This window comes from Asterias rubens, chromosome 22 (genome assembly GCF_902459465.1).
Source record: "Asterias rubens chromosome 22, eAstRub1.3, whole genome shotgun sequence".
Lineage (NCBI taxonomy): Eukaryota > Metazoa > Echinodermata > Asteroidea > Forcipulatida > Asteriidae > Asterias > Asterias rubens.
In genome coordinates this window covers 8,366,268-8,385,506 of record NC_047083.1, presented here as the reverse complement: position 1 = coordinate 8,385,506, position 19,239 = coordinate 8,366,268, and the positions used below count along the sequence as shown (strand labels likewise).

Genomic DNA, 19,239 nt, shown 5'->3' with positions numbered 1-19,239 from the left:
AACAAATATTAACTTAATAACTGACTTGGTAACGATAGCTGTTGATAGTATAAAACATTGTGGGAAACGACTCCCTCTGAAGTAACGTAGTTTTTGAGAAAGAGGTAATTTCTCACTAAAATAATAAAAGACTTCTAGCTAGAAGTCTTTTATTCCTAACTGAAAGCACATCAATTCGTCCAACAAGGGTGTTTTTTCTTTCATCATTTTCTCGCAACTTTGATGACCAATTGAGCCCAAATTTGAACAGGTTTGTTATTTTATGCTTATGATGGGATACACCAAGTGAGAACACTGGTCTTTGACAATTACCAAACGTGCACAGTGCCTTTAATGGGGCAACAAAACTGGTAATATCTACCAATCCAACTTCTTTATTTTGCTACTTGGTTTAACAGGCTAGTTCTTTCAAAACTTATCAATCCAGTTAGCAAAGGTTATAAGTGATAATTGTTAATTGCAGGCAAGTTTAATGTAACTTTCGATCCGTGTTGAAGTTTGTAGTCCAGGTTTATCAATCCAAGTTAGTGATCTGCTGCACCTGTTTAACGAGAACTTTTATCCAGTTTAGCGAACTCTTCAAGGTTATCTCCCAAAAGAATTTAGCTTTCAATCCAACTTAATGATCTTTTAAAACCGTTTATGAAGATGTTTAATCCAGTTTAGCGACTTCTTCAAAGTAGGCTCCAATGAGCTTGGCCTGGAAATGAAAATAGAAAAAACAAAATTTTATAGGAATTAAATAATGCATTTCAGTTTTCCTTAAAACTTATGTTTCTTAAGCAATAATTAATAGCACTGATTGTGCAGTTTTATCACCCTTTAAAATTTGTGTACAGCATGCATCGTATGCAGCATATGAAGAGAAAAACAAATTAAAAAAAAATGGTCTAAAAATGGGATAATAAGAAGTCTTGGTGCAAGACTACGTTGCACTTACCCCATTGATGTAGTTGGACCGATCCATTTTCTCGTTCTGGGAGTGCGCGCTGTCGTCGCAGGCTCCCATTGGCAGTAGCATCACGTTCTTCTGCGTGGCGTTTTGAAGCGTCAGAGTGACCGGTATACTGCCCCCTTCTCGTGTCATATCGGGCTCCATGCCAAAAACTGCAACAACAAAAAAATGGCCGCCTTTTAAAATTAAATCTCGGGTCATGTACGAATCAGTTGCTATAGCTACGGCTACACCTAGATTTCTACATGCCTTGAAGTACAGTAAGTTCTTAATAACACCCTTAGCAACAGCCGTAGCCACAAATTTGAATACAATCTAAACCTCTCAAAGCTAGTATTAGAACAATAATTTGCTCTGCGATTTACATAAGAGTCTACCATAAGCATTGTTTCCTCAAATAGTAGATGAATTGTACACGGTTGTAAAATAAGAGTATCTTTAAGTCATAGACAATAAATACATTAAATGGTATACATGTATAACTAGTTACAGAAACAACTACTAAAATAAAAGAACCAATAATGGGGAGGGGTTGTATTGTATAGCAATGCAGACAACTTAAAGTAGTTATAATGGTTGTATTGTAGTAATAGAAACAGTTTGGTAAGAGTAGTAGCAATAGCACTGTCAATAGGAAATGCAACAGAAATACCAAGAGTAATAGCAAATGCAGTAGAAATAGCAAGAGTAAAAGCAATACATCAATAGCAAATGCAATAGAAATAGCAAGAGTAATAGCAATATCAATAACAAATGGAATAGAAATAGCAAGAGTAATAGCAATATATCAATAACAAATGCAGTAGAAATAGCAAGAGTAATAGCAATATATCAATAACAAATGGAATAGAAATAGCAAGAGTAATAGCAATATATCAATAACAAATGCAATAGAAATAGCAAGAGTAATAGCAATATATCAATAACAAATGCAATAGAAATAGCAAGAGTAATAGCAATATATCAATAACAAATGGAATAGAAATAGCAAGAGTAATAGCAATATATCAATAACAAATGCAATAGAAATAGCAAGAGTAATAGCAATATATCAATAACAAATGCAATAGAAATAGCAAGAGTAATAGCAATATATCAATAACAAATGGAATAGAAATAGCAAGAGTAATAGCAATATATCAATAACAAATGCAGTAGAAATAGCAAGAGTAATAGCAATATATCAATAGCAAATGCAGTAGAAATAGCAAGAGTAATAGCAATACATCAATAACAAATGCAATAGAAATAGCAAGAGTAATAGCAATACATCAATAACAAATGCAATAGAAATAGCAAGAGTAATAGCAATATATCAATAACAAATGCAGTAGAAATAGCAAGAGTAATAGCAATATATCAATAACAAATGGAATAGAAATAGCAAGAGTAATAGCAATATATCAATAACAAATGCAATAGAAATAGCAAGAGTAATAGCAATATATCGATAACAAATGCAATAGAAATAGCAAGAGTAATAGCAATATATCAATAGCAAATGCAGTAGAAATAGCAAGAGTAATAGCAATACATCAATAACAAATGCAATAGAAATAGCAAGAGTAATAGCAATACATCAATAACAAATGCAATAGAAATAGCAAGAGTAATAGCAATATATCAATAACAAATGCAGTAGAAATAGCAAGAGTAATAGCAATATATCAATAACAAATGCAATAGAAATAGCAAGAGTAATAGCAATATATCAATAACAAATGCAATAGAAATAGCAAGAGTAATAGCAATATATCAATAACAAATGCAATAGAAATAGCAAGAGTAATAGCAATATATCAATAACAAATGGAATAGAAATAGCAAGAGTAATAGCAATATATCAATAACAAATGCAGTAGAAATAGCAAGAGTAATAGCAATATATCAATAGCAAATGCAATAGAAATAGCAAGAGTAATAGCAATATATCAATAACAAATGCAGTAGAAATAGCAAGAGTAATAGTAGGGCCACTGATTTTCCGTTTCAGAAAAGTGCAAATTCCGTTTGGCAAAAACATGAATTCCGTTTCAGGCACAAAAAATTCCGTTCCATGTTTTTTTAATTAGATAAAAGGTTGTTTAATACCCAGGGACACACTTATAAAAATCAATTTGAGATAAGTTGCACTGTTGACTTCGTAAAATGTTCATTTGAACTGACAAATTTCAAAAAAATACTTTTTTTTATAATTGTGGATTATTTTGTATACTGCTGTTCTAAAAAGGTTGCACTGTGACTGCAGTATCAATGCACATGATGTGATAGACTTGATTCCAAGTCTAAAACTGCAGTTGATTCTCTGCATTAGCCACATTGTAGGCTAATGACAGGAGTGTATCCACAAGAGGGCGCTGTTTCAGCATGATCAAAGACTTGGGAACAAGTCTATGGACGTGACCATTCTCCATCCACAAACAAAATGTCAGCCATTTTGTTTTCGCTTTGGCGACAGAATGTTGACAGTTTACGGTTTTATTTTAGACCTTTCCGAGATGAAAAAACATTGTATGTGTTCTTATAGATCATAGGTAAGCTAGTTTGTGTATTATTGTTGGTAAAAGAGAGGGAGAAAATGCAATTTGGGTGAACAAAAAATGTTTAAAACGTGCCGCGAATAATGCCCTTCGCTTAACCATGTTAACAACGTGTGTACATCATGTGTGTAAACATTGAGGATGGTGTGAAGTAGAACAGAATGATCCACGGTTACGATCTCGTACTTTTTAATGGTCTGATTTCTGATGCCTTTTTAGTTTAACAAAAAGAATCTTAATAAAAAATGCAATTTCAATAGTTTTGGCGTCAAGAAAAAAAAAAAAAAAAAATTTTTCTGAAATCCCGTTTTCCGTTTCAAAGGGCGGATTCCGCGAATTCCGTCCGTTTTCCGCGATCGCGGAAAATCAGTGGCCCTATAATAGCAATATATCAATAGCAAATGCAATAGAAATAGCAAGAGTAATAGCAATATATCAATAGCAATCGGCTGGGATGCCTTGTGGGGTACATAGGACAAATTGACTTGATGGACTTACCTGTCTTGATGGCCCTGCGTCCAGCCATGTAGTGAGGATGGTCAAAGTCACTCAACCAACTTTCTCCCAAATGACCGGAGGAAACTCTGCGCATAAATAAACCACAAAGGAAACTGACTGGGTACATTTTAAATAACTTGGGCTGAACAACGAACAATTGACTAGAGTTTGATTTGAACCAACAACCTACGGTGTTTTACCGACTGAGCTGACTAGCCCCGTGTTGGCAGTCTCCCTATTTTTTTAAAGATCTTTTTTCGTGCGGTGCCAGTTAAAAGTCACAACCATTATACTGCCAGGTAGCCAGGGATCAAACCCTAGTTTATGATACAAATCGGGAGGCGACAGACAGGGGATAACCCTCAGGGAATACGATTTCTTTCTTTCAAGGGAATTCAAGGGAAACTGACTAGGTAAATTTTCAACAATTTGGGGTTGAACAAAGAAAATTGATTAGCGCTGGATTTGAACTAGAGACCTCCTATGAATAAGATTAAAGGAACACGTTGCCTTGAATCGGACGAGTTGGTCTTTGAAAAGCGTTTGAATCCGTTTGTTATAAAATACATATGGTTAGAAAGATGTTTTAAAAGTAGAATATAATAAATGATCCACACAAGTATCACTCGAAATTGCATGGTTTTTCTTTTACCTCGTCGACTAACACGGTCGGCCATTTATGGGAGTCAAATTTTTTACTCCCATAAATGGCCGACCGTGTTAGCTCGCAAAGTAAAAGGAATTTCGAGGCAAATTTGTGTGGATCATTTTATTCTACTTTTAAAACATCTTTCTACCCATTATGCATTCTATAACAAACGTATTCTAACGCCTTTCAAAGACCAACTCGTCTGATCCAACGTGTTCCGTTACTATTACAAAGTTAAGAGAAATAAACATGATGCGACCACAAACGAAAAACTTCCAGACAGTCTCCCCACTCAAATATTCAAACCATACTTACGTTACTTTGTTCGGTGAGCCGCGTTTGGCGTGTATTTCAGTCAGGTACTTGATGACCAGCTGGTCAATTTCTGAAGGGCATTGGTGGGGAACCAGACGGATGGAGAATTTGCCGATGACTTTGCGAGGAATGACCGTCTTGGAACCTGCACCATCGAAGGCTCCCTGGATGCCTGAAAATGGATTCAAATTGTTCTTGTTAGTTTACGGGTAAGAATGATAATAATTTGGGAGGCTAATCATCTTAAAGGCACAGGTTGCCTTGGATCGGACAAGTTGGTCTTTGAAAAGCGTTGTAACCGTTTGTTATAAAATGCATATGATTAGAAAGACATTTTAAAAGTAGAATATAATGATCCACACACGTATCACTCGAAATTGTGTGGTTTTCCTTTTACCTCGTTGACTTACATAGTCTGCCATTCATGGGAGTCAAATTTTTGACTCCCATAAATATTAGTTCGCATAATAAAAGGAAAACCACACAATTTCGAGGCAACTTTGTGTGGATCATTGTATTCTACTTTTAAAACATCTTTCTAACCACATGCATTTTATAACAAACGGTTACAAACGCTTTTCAAAGACTAACTCAACCGATCCAAAGCAACGTGTTCCTTTAACTCGCAGCTGGATCTGAATATTTATTCTCAATGCTCTTATTAGAGCGAACAAAAAGCGTGGATGTGCGCTGAATGCTCCCCTGTCTTTATGCATTAGGAACAAGACAGGCAATGGTCTTACCTAGGCCAAATGATTTCAACAAAATGTTTGATTATTGGGCTATTATTGCTGAAGTGTGGCCAGGTATCCAAACTGTTCTTGTTATGGGGTCTTGCAATCAGTTGAACAACCTTTTGACTGTGTTTACAGGCGTACTCCTTATCATTAAATTTGATCAATGCACAGTGGACAATATTTTGAAATCTGTGCTGGGCGGCACATTGTGTTTTGCTCAGAGTGCTGGGAAAAACTTGTGAGTCCTGTCGTCGATTTCACCAAACTCGTCCTAACTTCATGAACTTAGGATTATTCTGAGTACTCATGATGAGTTAAGTTCTGTATCCAACAAATGTAGAACGCATTGAACCCATCCTAAGTTAGGACGAGTTATACTCGAGATAGGATTAATCCTTACGTTTCATGAAATCCGCTGCAGTGCAGGCCCGACCAGCACCGCCCGCCATGGCTACAAACACTGATGCCATAAACTTCTTATCTTGGGGAGGTAGTGCTTTCTGCTCTACCGGCCAGGCTATGGACTGATAATACCCAAGCCTACATCCGTATTGACTGTAAAGGGGGTAACCCTGTTTCAGCCCTAGGAGTAGGTGGCAACTCTGGAAAAACAATATTGTAGCCCACACCTTGAAGTGGCCTTCAGGCCTTGTGTGTCTGGCGACTTGCAAAAAAACAAAAAACAAAACAAACAAAACAAAACTAATCGAACTTTCCTTACCGTGGATTGACAAGCAAGGGTTTCTCCAACGATGTTGCAGTATCTTCTGCTTGGTGTCGTGTAAGAGTCGTTCAGTACCGATTTCCTGCCGATACTCCTCCTGCAAATCAGAGGGGAGTTCGGGTCAATCGTACACCAAATGCATAATATTCCGAGGGCTTCAGGGGCCAATTTCATAGAGCTGCTTAAGCAAAAAAGTTGCTTAAGCACGAAAATAGCTCGCTTATTTTACACATGTTACTGGCCAACATTTTATGCTATACACATTGCTTCTGACTGGTATTTAGCTGTTGTTTACTTAGCATAACAATTGAGTGGAGTCTTGGCTGGTAATCTGATTTTACTAAGCAAGGTTTTTTTTTGCTTAAGCAAAATTTTGTGCTTAAGCAGCTCTATGAAATTGGGCCCTGTTCAAAGATAAAACATATTTATTGTCTGTAGGATTTGAGGCATTGCATAGTAAGGTATCAAAATATATTTGATTTGCGGTAACGCCATGTGTGTATCTACTTGCCAGGTAAAGTTTGTTCTTTAGAGAACTGTCTTGCTTTATTCTACTACCGCGGAGTAGACGTTCAGGAGTTCGGGAGACTTCTCAGTTCTGAAAAGAACTGTCCTGCTTTTTTAAAACTATTACCCAGGGCGGATGGTATAGAAAATAGGCTGGGACTACTACTTTAGCTTATAGGATCGTGATTAACTGTACTACCGCCGAGTCAGTTCTTGAACTGGTCTCGCTCTACATGGCAAGTAGATACACACATGGTGTTATCGCAAATCAAATATATATATTTATTGTCATTGAAAAAATAACATGAAATTTGTCTTCCCTGTGTATAAGGAGAATACAGACAAGTAAAGGTAACAACAATAGGCAAGAATAAAAATTACGATTTACAGAAAAGAAAAGAATTTAGCCTGATCAGGCAACACCTGAAAACCAGAATGCCCCCTAGTTTCGAAAACATTTGGGGAGAACTTTGTGTATGGCATTAATTTAAGCCTAGTGATTGATTCAAACAATTACAAAAAATCTTCAAATAACAACAAAATATTTTATATTGCACATATTTCAAACATTATCTTCAAACACACACAACAATTAAAAACACATATGTACAATTCGCATTGGGGATAAAGAATACTATTTACATATCATGGGTAAAATACAACTACATGTTTAATGCAATAGGTCAAAACAACAAACGACAAAAGATCAAAATGTTTAAACATTGATTTAATACAACAGTCTATGGGGCACCAAGGCCAAGACCAGAGCAAGCTCCGTGTAACTACAGGCCTAGAATTTCATGTTTGAGAGGGCAAGACCATTTTCATTTTGCAAAGGGCACATCCATTGGAAAATCTTTCAAGTCTGTGGGAAATTTTTGATGTGGCACCAAGAAGAAGACCAAGGGCAACAGACCTCATCGTCTCTGTGCAACTACAGGCAAAGCATTTCATGTTTGAGGGCAAGGCGATTTTCATTATGCAATGGGTACTTCCATTGTTAAAGTCTGTGTCTGAAGGGGCACCAACAACCAAGGCCAAGACCAGGGCAACTTAGGCCATGGCATGTTTCTCAACCTTTGCATGCTTTTAGAGACATCTTAAGTTGGCCATAAATCATCAGTTGGGCATAGATCATCAGTTGGGCATAGATCATCAGTTGGGCATAAACCCTCAGTTGGGCATAAATCATCAGTTGGGCATAAATCATCAGTTGGGCATAAATCATCAGTTGGGCATAAATCATCAGTTGGGCATAAATCATCAGTTGGGCATAAATCATCAGTTGGGCATAAATCATCAGCTGGGCATAAACCATCAGTTGGGCATAAATCATCAGTTGGGCATAAATCATCAGTTGGGCATAAATCATCAGTTGGGCATAAATCATCAGTTGGGCATAAATCATCAGTTGGGCCATCACTTACCAAGTCAAAGTCAATGTTGTCATATAGCTTGGCCTCTTCCGCTGAGAGTTTGTCCACTTTATCATACACACCAGGAACCTTGATATGACCATTGACGTCAACCAAACTATCTAACAAAGCTATAAGGTCCGTCATGGCTTCATGCCTGTAGAAATTAAAGTTATTTACAGGATTTAAAGGCAGTGGACACTATTGGTAATTACTCAAAATAATTATAATCATAAAACCTTTCTTGATGACAAGTAATGGGAAGAGGTTGATAGTATAAAACATTGTGAGAAACAGCTCCCTCTGAAGTGACGTAGGTTTTGAGAAAGAGGTAATTTTCCACGAATTTGATTTTGAGACCTCAATTTTAGAATTTAAAGTCTCGAAATCATGTTTTTTCTTTCATTATTATCAGGCAACTTTGGCGACCGATTGAGCTCAAATTTTCACAGGTTTGTTATTTTATGCATATGTTGAGATAAACGGACTGTGAAGACTAGTCTTTGACAATTACCAATAGTGTCCACTGTCTTTAAACTGGGACCAGTTTCATGGAGCTGCCTCAGCACCAAAACAACCCAGCTAAGCACAACAAAATAACAACTATGTGTAAATCTCTGCTGAGAACCAGTGGTTAACAACTCAACATTTCGATCAGTATGCTCTGATTGTCTTCAGGAGAATAAAGTCTGAAGTATGAGTTTGCATGGACTCAAATAGAGAAGCAGACTCTGAATATTCTTAATAATAATAATAATAATAACCGTATTTATAACGCGCATTTTGCCAAAGGATACAAAGCGCCAGGTATTATTACTGCAAGGAGTGGGGCGAATTTTGAGATATAAGACCTAATCCTTAAGCACCATGTAATGGTTTACAAGGTGCTATGGTGCAATATGCTGCCAGACCAGCCAGGAACACCCCGGGGCGAACCCCTTCTCTTTTCGATAAGTGCACTGGGTTCTTTTACATGCGTTTACACAACACATGGGACCAACGGCTTTACGTCCCATCCGAAGGACGAAGCAATGGTTATGTGTCTTGCTTAAGGACACAAGTGTCTGGGGATTCGAACCCACACTCTGCTGATCAGAAACACCAGAGTTTGAATTCGGTGCTCTTAACCGCTCGGCCACGACACTCCCACGTCTTGATTCTTCTGACAACATGAAAGCTGCTTATCATAACACCCCTTACAAATATTCTGCCTTTTCATTGGTTTAGAGCGAGTCACATGATATTTCTTAGTTTTACTAGACGGCGGCCGTGTGATAGTGCATCATTTGCCGTGTGATAGTCCGACGACTATCACACGGCGTGCAGTACCCAGACGTATTTTTACCCACCTCGAACACTATCAGTTGTGCATCTGTGTATCTGAAACGCGCGTACGAACGTCACATGTACGAAGATGATAAATAGTCTGTTGGGGTGTTATAAAACAAATACTGACTGCTTTAACTCGTGCTATGGTTAAAACTCCGACTGCCTCGGTGATCCCCGGACCGTTCCATTTTCCCTCGGCGCTGGGGATCACCTCGGGAGTCGTAGTTTTAACCCTAGCACTCGAAGCAGTCAATACCTGTGTACTATCATATCAGCCACAAGCAAGAGTGAAAATTAACAGTCATATCCGATTTTAAAAGACCGAGTCCCAACTATAAAAGGCTCTGTGGAGCTGGTCCTGCGACGAACCGGCTCTAGAAATTGAGGCTTGATGTTGAAAGCGGTGACCGCAGATACAGTGTGCAAAGGCTTCAAGCCGACATGAGTATCAACTATCACGTGTGGCTGCATACACAGTGCACAGCCCCCTCCAATGCATAGGCATCTATACATGTATATCTCATGCATATACATGTACATGTACAGAGTCCAAAGTCCAAATAGACAGCACGTTGTGATTGGCTGCCGATATATTCATATTCATAAAAGCTTGCCCCATGCACAAAACACACAGTACTGTATGCATGTACAGGCATGTACTTGTATGTACAGAGACAACACACTGCATGCACTACGGACGTACTGCACTACGGACGTACTGCACTACGGACGTACTGCTACACAACGGACGTACTGCCGTCTAAATCAAAGACTTGTTTAAATGCAGGGCGAATAGGTGCTCGGTGGCACGATGTCTGATTGACTTGGGTTGGGTATTCTGGTATTTTCGTTAAAAATAGATCGGCTACAATTGTGTGTGTGTGAGCTCGGGACCGATGTCTGATTGACTTGGTTATTTTCAGTTAAAATAGATCGGCTCAATTGTGTGTGTGTGAGCTCGGGACGGGCGGCTTATGTTTTATATTGAATTGGAACCGGGTATGTCTCAGAACCGAGCTTTTTTTCGGAACCGGAACCGAGCCCCAAATTTCTGGAACCGCCCAAGCTTAATACTCACACAGATCCACCATAGACCCCAGAGTGAAGATCTTTCCTCGCACATTCCACCTCAATGAAGAAGTAAGCAATCCCCCTGCGGAAGGGACCCAAAAGAAAGCACATTAAAGCAATCGCACATCATCGGTAACAAGTATTGTCCAAAGGCCCACACTTCGTGTATCACAACTTATATATAAAATAACACACCTGTGAAACTTTAGGCTCAATCGGTCATCGGAGTCGGGAGAAAATTACGAGAAAACCCACCCTTGTTTCCGCACGTTTCGCCGTGTCATGACATGTGTTTAAATCGAAAATTGATAGCTGTTTTAATGTTTTCTCAAAAAGTAAAGCATTTCATGAAATAATATTTCAAGGGAAGTCTTTCACCATTACCTTCTGTAAACCCTGTAAGTTATTTGTAAATCTGTGAATTTTTTTTATGTTCAGAAAGTGTCCAATGGCTTTAATGGCACTTGACACTATGGGTAACTACTCAAAATAAAAGTATAAAAAATTACTTGGTAACAAGCAACGGAGAGCTGTTGAAGGTACAAAACGTTTTTCAAAACGGCTCCCTCTGAAGTATTATGTAAAAGAGGTAAATTTCTCACTCAAACATTGAAAGACTTTAACTGCAGCCTTTTATTATGAATCTGAAAGCACACAATGTGTGCAATAAGGGTGTTTTCTCTTTTATTATTCTCTTGCAACTTTGATGACCAATCTAGTCCAAATTTTCACACGTGTGTTATTTTATGCATATGTTGGGATAAACTCTTGAGGGCACTATCACGATTGTCTACAGTTCACTGAAACAGTGTCCAGTGCCTTTAAATGATTATCAAATAAGCGGACATTTTACACTATTTTAACGTGAGATTAGATACTTGAAATTTTTTTTTCCCCGCTTTCACAAGGACCCTATCTATATGTATTCGGAAAAGGTTACTAAGCTTGGGCGATATCACGATATTATCGAGTATCGCGATATTAATTTGGAAACGATTTCGATATCGGATGGATTTGGTTTTAATCGAAATATCGATATATCGCGATATATCGTAATATATCGTGATATATCGCGATATCGATTAAATATCGTGATGTAATTGCTAGCTGAGACATCTTGCACCCCATAGGTTTCGAGTAAAACCAAAAGAATAGGTCATTAGAACACCTCTCTTATGCCATTACTGTCTCTTCTACAACTTTCACTTGGAGTTTGAAGACTGATGATGTCAAATTTAATTAATCGCGATTTTATCGAATATCGCGATATATTGTTGGCGATATATCGTGAATAAAATAAATCGATATCGCCCAAGCTTAAAGGGTACACCACAAAACTTAATTTGACCATTGAAACCCTCTTCAACATTTTCATAAAATTTGTTTAGCGTACCTTAGGCCGTATGTAATACAAGGCTTGTTCTTTCCCAGCCAGTAGTTGTCAGAGATGCACACGTAGTCAACATCCTAGGAGAAAAGAAGATCATAAATCAAGCCCGTGTAAAGGAATTCCAACGCATAAATTAAAAAACGAGAGGGATTTGACAACAATTGCAGGTGAACTTGGGATTGTCCGTCTCGAAATATCACAAGTGAGACCACACAATGGTATGTCTTGGCTAACAGTAAAAGTTTTTCAGTGCCAAGGTTAAACAAATGTGATTCTTAGGCGAACCGGAGGGAGTATACCGCTGTGCTTCATAGCTCAGTTTTCAGTCCCTACTTGACTGTTGAGGTTTTTCCCTGGATCAATTCTCTGGGGTTTTCCTCCCTCATTTAAAACCGATACTTCCTTCCTCGTCTTCTCTCCATTGGGTTCTTGACTAGAGTACAGTGATCAATTTCGTTTTACTGAGAGTCCGTGACTTCACAACCAGAATTAAACAATTAAATTAAATGAAAACCCAGACGATCTGCTCTTACCTTAAAGAATGTGTCTTTCTTGGATTCGATCAACTCATCCAGCCCTTCGGAACCGGACTCCTCCATTCCTTCGAAACAAAACTAGAAAAAAAAAATATATATAAGAGAAGCAATTACAGTAAAGTGTCTTGCTCAGGGACACAGGTGTCATGACCGGGATTCGAACCCACATTCTGCTGATCAGAAGCACCAGAGCTTGTGGTCAATGACACCCTATTGTTCAATTTCGAAGAATGGAAGAAGCCAGCAACAAGAGCTGGTCAGCCATTCAACTTCATGAAGTATAAATAGGTATAAGAAACACAACTTAAGAATGGTCAAAGTATAAAAGGGGAAAATGTGTGAATTTGATGCATAATAAAAATTTGGTAATTTGTAATAATTTGGGGGGCTATAATCATCCTTACTCGCAGCTAAGAGCTGATATGCGAAGGACGCATCTACAACGTGTTGGAAAAGGGCGCCTTTGGCTGCAAGCCAGATCAACCCATTATGACCACGGAGCACAGCCAAGATGGAAAGTGTTTGATTTTTACCCGAGGGAGAAAACCAGATGGTCTGGAAAACCCTCGTGGCACAGCAGGGAACCAACGCACAGCTCAACTCACATGTGGCCCTGGCCGGGAATTGAACCGGGGTCACCTTGGTGAGAGGCGAGCGCTTTACGCACAAGCCAACCGTGCCACCCAGGATGAAATTGAATAATGTTTTTGCTGAAATTGGCCGGGAAGATATCATTTTATGAGGCATGATACCAACAAATTTTATGAGGCATGATACTGAAAATCAGACTAAAGCAGGAGGAATACCAGCCTATTTCATCCACCAAAAATATCTTTGAAATTTTTCTCTCAGTTTACTTGTCTAACTCTTACCTTTATTAATTTTGGTTTTTACCCATACACCGATGTGTGTTAGCACTGTATACTCTCCCGAGTCAGGCATGTTACTCGGGTGGGGTTCGAACCCACGACCCTTGCAATTCTAGAGCAGTGTCTTACCAACTAGACTACCGAGGTTGCCCGGTAGCTAAAGGCAGTTCGAATCCTATGTTTTGGCAGCGGGTACCGCAACGATATAATTTCGCTGCCAAAACATAGGATTCGAACTGCCTTTAGCTACCGGGCAACCTCGGTAGTCTAGTTGGTAAGACACTGCTCTAGAATTGCAAGGGTCGTGGGTTCGAGTCCCACCCGAGTAACATGCCTGTGAAATTTTTTCACAGGACTCGGAAAAGTACTGAGTATACAGTGCTAACACACATCGGTGTATGGGTAAAAACCAAAATTAATATTCTTTATCCCCGATGCAAATTTAACATCTATTATAACTCTTACCTTGATGTTGATGGGAATATCCTGCCCTAATGCCCGGTAGGCTTCGATGACGTTCAGCCACGCCAGCACTGGTCCTTTGTCGTCGGTCGAGCCTCGTCCGTACATCTTCCCTTTGATTTCGGTCAGGACGAAAGGATCGGTATCCCACCCATCTTCCTGAGAATGAGGTAGAGTATGATGGAGATTGAGAACAAGGTTGAAAATATCAAAGTTAAAATGGTAGGTCCTAAATAATGAAATTGTGTTGTGCAAATTGCATACACTTAGCGAAGATTTGTCTCTTTTCTCTTATGGGTAATACTTCAATACTTCAATAAGATACCGATTTATCAATTTAAATTAAACAAATGGTATTTCTCAAAAACACAAGAGCCAGAGCCCAAGCCGAAGTTAGAGAATGGCCCAAGGTCTCCCATCCATTACTAAGCACCGTCAACACAAACAGACAAACTGTGAAAACTGTGAAAACCTAAATAAAGTAATACCTTTTTAGCAGGCTGAACGTCCAGATGACCGTAGATACAGACAGTCTTCTTCTTGGGGTCGTTGCCAAGGTGACCCAGTAGGATGGGTGGCAGTGGGATGACCTGTCCATCCTCCATCTCTTGAGTTCCGACATCGATGAGCTCGATCGTCGCTCCAACAGACGGCTCACGAAGGTCCTATATGGAGGAGAAAAACGGTCAATCATGCAGCTGCATTTCTTAAACAGGTAAATTAGAGTGATCCCTTAGTGTCCTTCAAGATTTCAAAAAGAAGTTGGGGCTAGTCCTAACCTAGACTAGTCCAAGGAGATATCAAAAAAGGCTAGTCCTAAGTTAGAACGAGTAACTCGTCCTAAATCCAGGTAAGACTGGTCTTAACTCTTTGTGAAATCCACCCCAGCAGTATTTAAAATTGCTTAATGGACACTGGGAACAAGACAAAACGGTGGCAGTTGCTGCTAAGGCATAGAAATCGACCGTTCTGGCTTTCCACTAAGCTCCACCCACCGCACACGTGAGCAAGACACGTGTACGAGCACTCCCAATGACATTCTGCACGATTCTGCCGCGCGTGCCAAATATACGCGCACGCATGACCGAGTTTGTCCGACCACAATCATTGCTGTGATTGGTCAAAGGGGTGAACGCGCACAGTTTGATTGACAGGCCGGATCGGTTCAGGTTTAGGAGGGGGGGGGGGGGGTATTTTTGCATTAGAAGCACACTATATAACGAAACAAGGTCCTCTGTTTTAAAAAGAGTTCTAACTTAAAAAAAGCCAAAATTGTCATTAAGGGACATTCTAAATGATGTCATTAAATGATTTTTGTGAAATTCATTCTAAATGATGTCATCGAAATGATTTTTGTGAAATTGATCTCAAGCCCCCCTCTAAAAATAATTTTAAAAAAAGCAAATTGTATATTGGGCCTATATTTTAGTCTAAATTGGAGTTAAACTTAAAGGACTATAGCCATTCGGTTTTAATATATAGGACTAATCCTAACTCTGTGTGAAATCGACCCCTGGGGAGAAAACTGTCGTACCTTAGCAACAACTTCAATCATCCGCTTGATCTCGGATCTCTTCTCTGGCCATGCAGATACGCTCTGAATGGCTACAGCGGTTGCAAGGCGCTCCACGTATTCATCTTGATGTGCATCAATGTAACTATACAGCAATTTGAACAACAGAAGAAGTACAAAAAAAAAATGTCATTGTTTATCCCTATGCAAAATTGAAATCTATTTTTAGCATTTAGAACGTTGCAGTACCTGCTGCTTACTTCGAGCCCTAGTCATAGTCCTAGAACTATGAATGAGGCTCTTTTTGGGTAAAAATCAAATTAATTTTGAGTGTGAATTTTGTCAAAGATCTTGACAACTTTCTCGGTTTAAAAGCGCACACACACGATATCATAATTAGTCGGGTTCCTTCAATTGTGTATGTAGCAATAAGGTTTATCGCGATTCAGAAACACAATGCATTGTGGGATGGAATGGGGGGCGGTTTCTATGCAGTTTCTACGATTCGCGCACGCAACGCCTATACCTTTGTGTGGGTTCAACAGCGCCCTCTCTTGATATTTTGCTATTCGCGATAAACCTTATTGATCGCACCATAATTGATACATGTAAGTTTTTAAAATATTATAAGGGAAACCCGGGGAAAAAAGCGAAAGATTTTTACATCAATGGTGCTGACTGCTGGGTGCCAAGGATTATATTTTATAGGATACGGAGTGGATTGGACCGATTAATGGGCCTAGTCTAAGAAGTCGAAGTAAGTCAGACTGATCAGACCATCCAACATGGCATGGAATCTGGATGGAGTCAGTTAGACTCTTGGATTTGGAGCTTATTGGATAACTTTCCGTATGGCGCCACCACCTTTTCACTCATTTTTACAAAAAGGGATATCTCATTGAGGTTAATTAGACACTATATTATTTAATATCGAATGAAAAAGTGGTGGCGCCATACGGAAACTTTTCCAGCTTATTTTTTATATAGCTACAGTACAGTAGTACTATAGTAGCTCAAATCAAGCAAGGTCGATCGACATCAATGACAACGGGCGTGGAAAGACTACTTACAGTGTAGACCAACATTTATAACCACAGTATCACGGAGCTAAACACAGAACACAATGTAAATGGAATGGTATGGTACATTTCGGAGGCTGGTCATCTCGCCACCTAGCAAGCTCGCCACCAACAAAGTCGCCCCCTGCAAAGTCGCCCCCCTAACCGGCTCACCCCGAGTTGTTACAAAATCGCCCCCTGACAATGTCGCCCCCAAACAATGTCGCCCCCTAGCAAAGTCGCCCCCTGACAATGTCGCCCCCAGCCAATGTCGCCCCAGCAAAGTCGCCCCCAGAAAATAGTTAAGGGTTAGGGTTAGGGTTAGGGTTAGGGATAGGGTTAGGGTTAGGGTTAGGGTTAGACCTTCCACAAGCACATTACTTCATACGGAATTTTTTCTGAAAATGTTTTATATTTTTTTATCATAATTATTGTAGCCTTAATTATTTTCCGAACATCTGGGGGGACTTTGCTAGGGGGCGACATTGGCTGGGGGCGACATTGTCAGGGGCGACTTTGCTAGAAGGGGGCGACATTGTTTGGGGGCGACATTGCCAGGGGGCGACTTTGTTTCAACCCGGGGCGAGCCGGGTAGGGGGCGACTTTGCAGGGGGCGACTTTATTGAGGGCGAGCTTGTCAGGTGGCGAGATGACCAGCATTCGTACAACACACATAAACACTATGTAGTACACCGGAAACAGGCTACATGTAGGTGTTGCACAGCGGCGGAGACAGTGATTCAAATTTTTTTAAGTTAAAACTCTCACATTCACGCACACAGTCACACAAGCTGGAAGTTGACCAAGAAAAAGAGGGGCGAAACTTCTTCTACCATGGAGCAATAAACTAGTTTATTGCTCCATGCTTCTACTCACCTGAACAACTTTGGGAGAAATTCTTCTGCCATGTTTGCAAAGACGTTGCCGTGAGATGGAGAGACTTTAGAGTTTACGAAAGAAATAGTCACGAGATTTGTTGGATGGCACTTTGGCACCACTTTATTATGGCAGATCGTTTTCTATTGTTTTCTCATTATCACGTGTTTGAATAGTGACCGAGCCCACACATAAACTTGCCTAGTCCTACGTGCAACCTGTTTTGTACTTTAGTTAACGGTAAACTGGTTATTTTTTCTTTGTTTAAAACGCGCAAAGAGTTGAAACATTTGGAGCAAGTTTATTTTGCGTGACACCTACCTAGCCTGATGCCACACATAAACTTGCCTAGTCCTACGTGCAACCAGTTTTGTACTCAAGAGTTAACCGTAAACTATTTTTTTGTTCTTTGCAACAGTTGGAGCAAGTCTATTTTTTTTTTTTACATTTCAGGGACATTGAGGGCGCTCAAAATCATTTACGTGGAGGCCAGCCACCTCTTGTTTAATAAAACAAGAAATGAAACTCCCGTAGCATACGGTGCTAAAAATTTAAAAACTCTGAACTTTTCACAGCAAAGGGGAAATTATTTCGTTTGCCACTTGAACATCGCTGTTCAATTTGATATGGTGTTTCCCAGGGCCCGCCGCAAGTTATAATTATTAGGTCTATTTCTCTTTTTTCTTTCTTAAATCAAAGCTCCTTCCAAACAAAAGCATCCATCAGTACCGGTGTTTATTTTCAAGTCAGAGCACCAAATCTAAATATTTATTGCCCTATAAATATAACTTTATTATTTTATCAAAGATTAAGGCATAAAGTGTACGATATCTCTGTTGGCGTCCAAAAACTCAACTTAGGGGGTGGGGGTAAATAACATCGCCTTTCTCCATCGTGCGATGGTGGCACTGACATGTACGTATCTTCACTTGACGTATCACAATTTGTACATAATAACAAACCGGTGCAACTTTCAGCGCCATTGTTCATCCAAGGTTGCGAAGGAATAATAAAAAAAAAAAAAAAAAAAAAAGCTTTGTTAATAGATTTGTCTACCTGAGAGAGACTTCATGCCCGATCTATTTGGGGTGAAATTACCTCTTTCTTTTTACACTAATGGTAATTACTCAAAATAATTATTAGCATAAAACCTTACTTGGTGATGAGTAATGGGGAGAGGTTGGTGTGAGACATGGCTCCCTCTGAAGTGACGTAGTTTTTGAGAAAGAAAGTAAATTTCCACGAACTTGATTTCGAGACCTCAGATTTAGAATTTCAAGGTCTCGAAATCAAGCATCTGAAAGCACTTCGTCAAGTGACAATAGTGTTTTTTTCTTTCATAGCTATCTCGCAACTTCGACGACCAATTTAGCTCAAATTTGTACAGGTTTGTTACTTTATGCAGATGTTGAGATACACCAAGTGGGAAGACTGGTTGTTTGACAATTATTACCAATAGTGTCCAATGTCTTTAAAACTCCACTTCTTCAAAGGAGTCTCGCATTTGATTATGTCTTAAAACGTCAAAGCGTTGCAGTCGGTAAGTTTGTATGTGAATTATGTTAATTAACTTGTTGAGTAACACTGCCTTTTCCTTTGGTAGGATCTCTCCCGATCTGATCCTAGTTAGTGCTCACCAGAATGCAAACATACAACAATCTTTATTCTCATACCACCACTGCGCATTTAATTTACTCTGGTTTCAAGAATACAATATAATACCAGATGTCGAAAGTATTAACTGCAGCAACGGTATTGAACAATAATTATTGTTTCCCCGTATGGGGGACAAAAT

At 39.3% G+C, this 19,239-nt stretch overlaps 1 protein-coding gene across 1 annotated transcript; it reads right to left on the bottom strand.

Moving 5' to 3' along the window:
* Positions 1–261: 261 nt before the first annotated feature.
* Positions 262–18,036, bottom strand: LOC117305311 (cytosolic non-specific dipeptidase-like). Its single transcript, XM_033790172.1, has 13 exons — positions 17,445–18,036; positions 15,532–15,655; positions 14,486–14,662; positions 14,001–14,156; positions 12,664–12,744; positions 12,134–12,207; positions 10,748–10,822; positions 8,353–8,497; positions 6,416–6,515; positions 4,958–5,129; positions 3,994–4,079; positions 941–1,107; positions 262–700 (listed from the first exon to the last, which is right to left on the bottom strand). Exons 1-13 carry the CDS (start codon positions 17,474–17,476, stop codon positions 653–655), a joined length of 1,437 nt encoding a protein of 478 aa, XP_033646063.1. The 5' UTR covers positions 17,477–18,036; the 3' UTR covers positions 262–652.
* Positions 18,037–19,239: the final 1,203 nt, after the last annotated feature.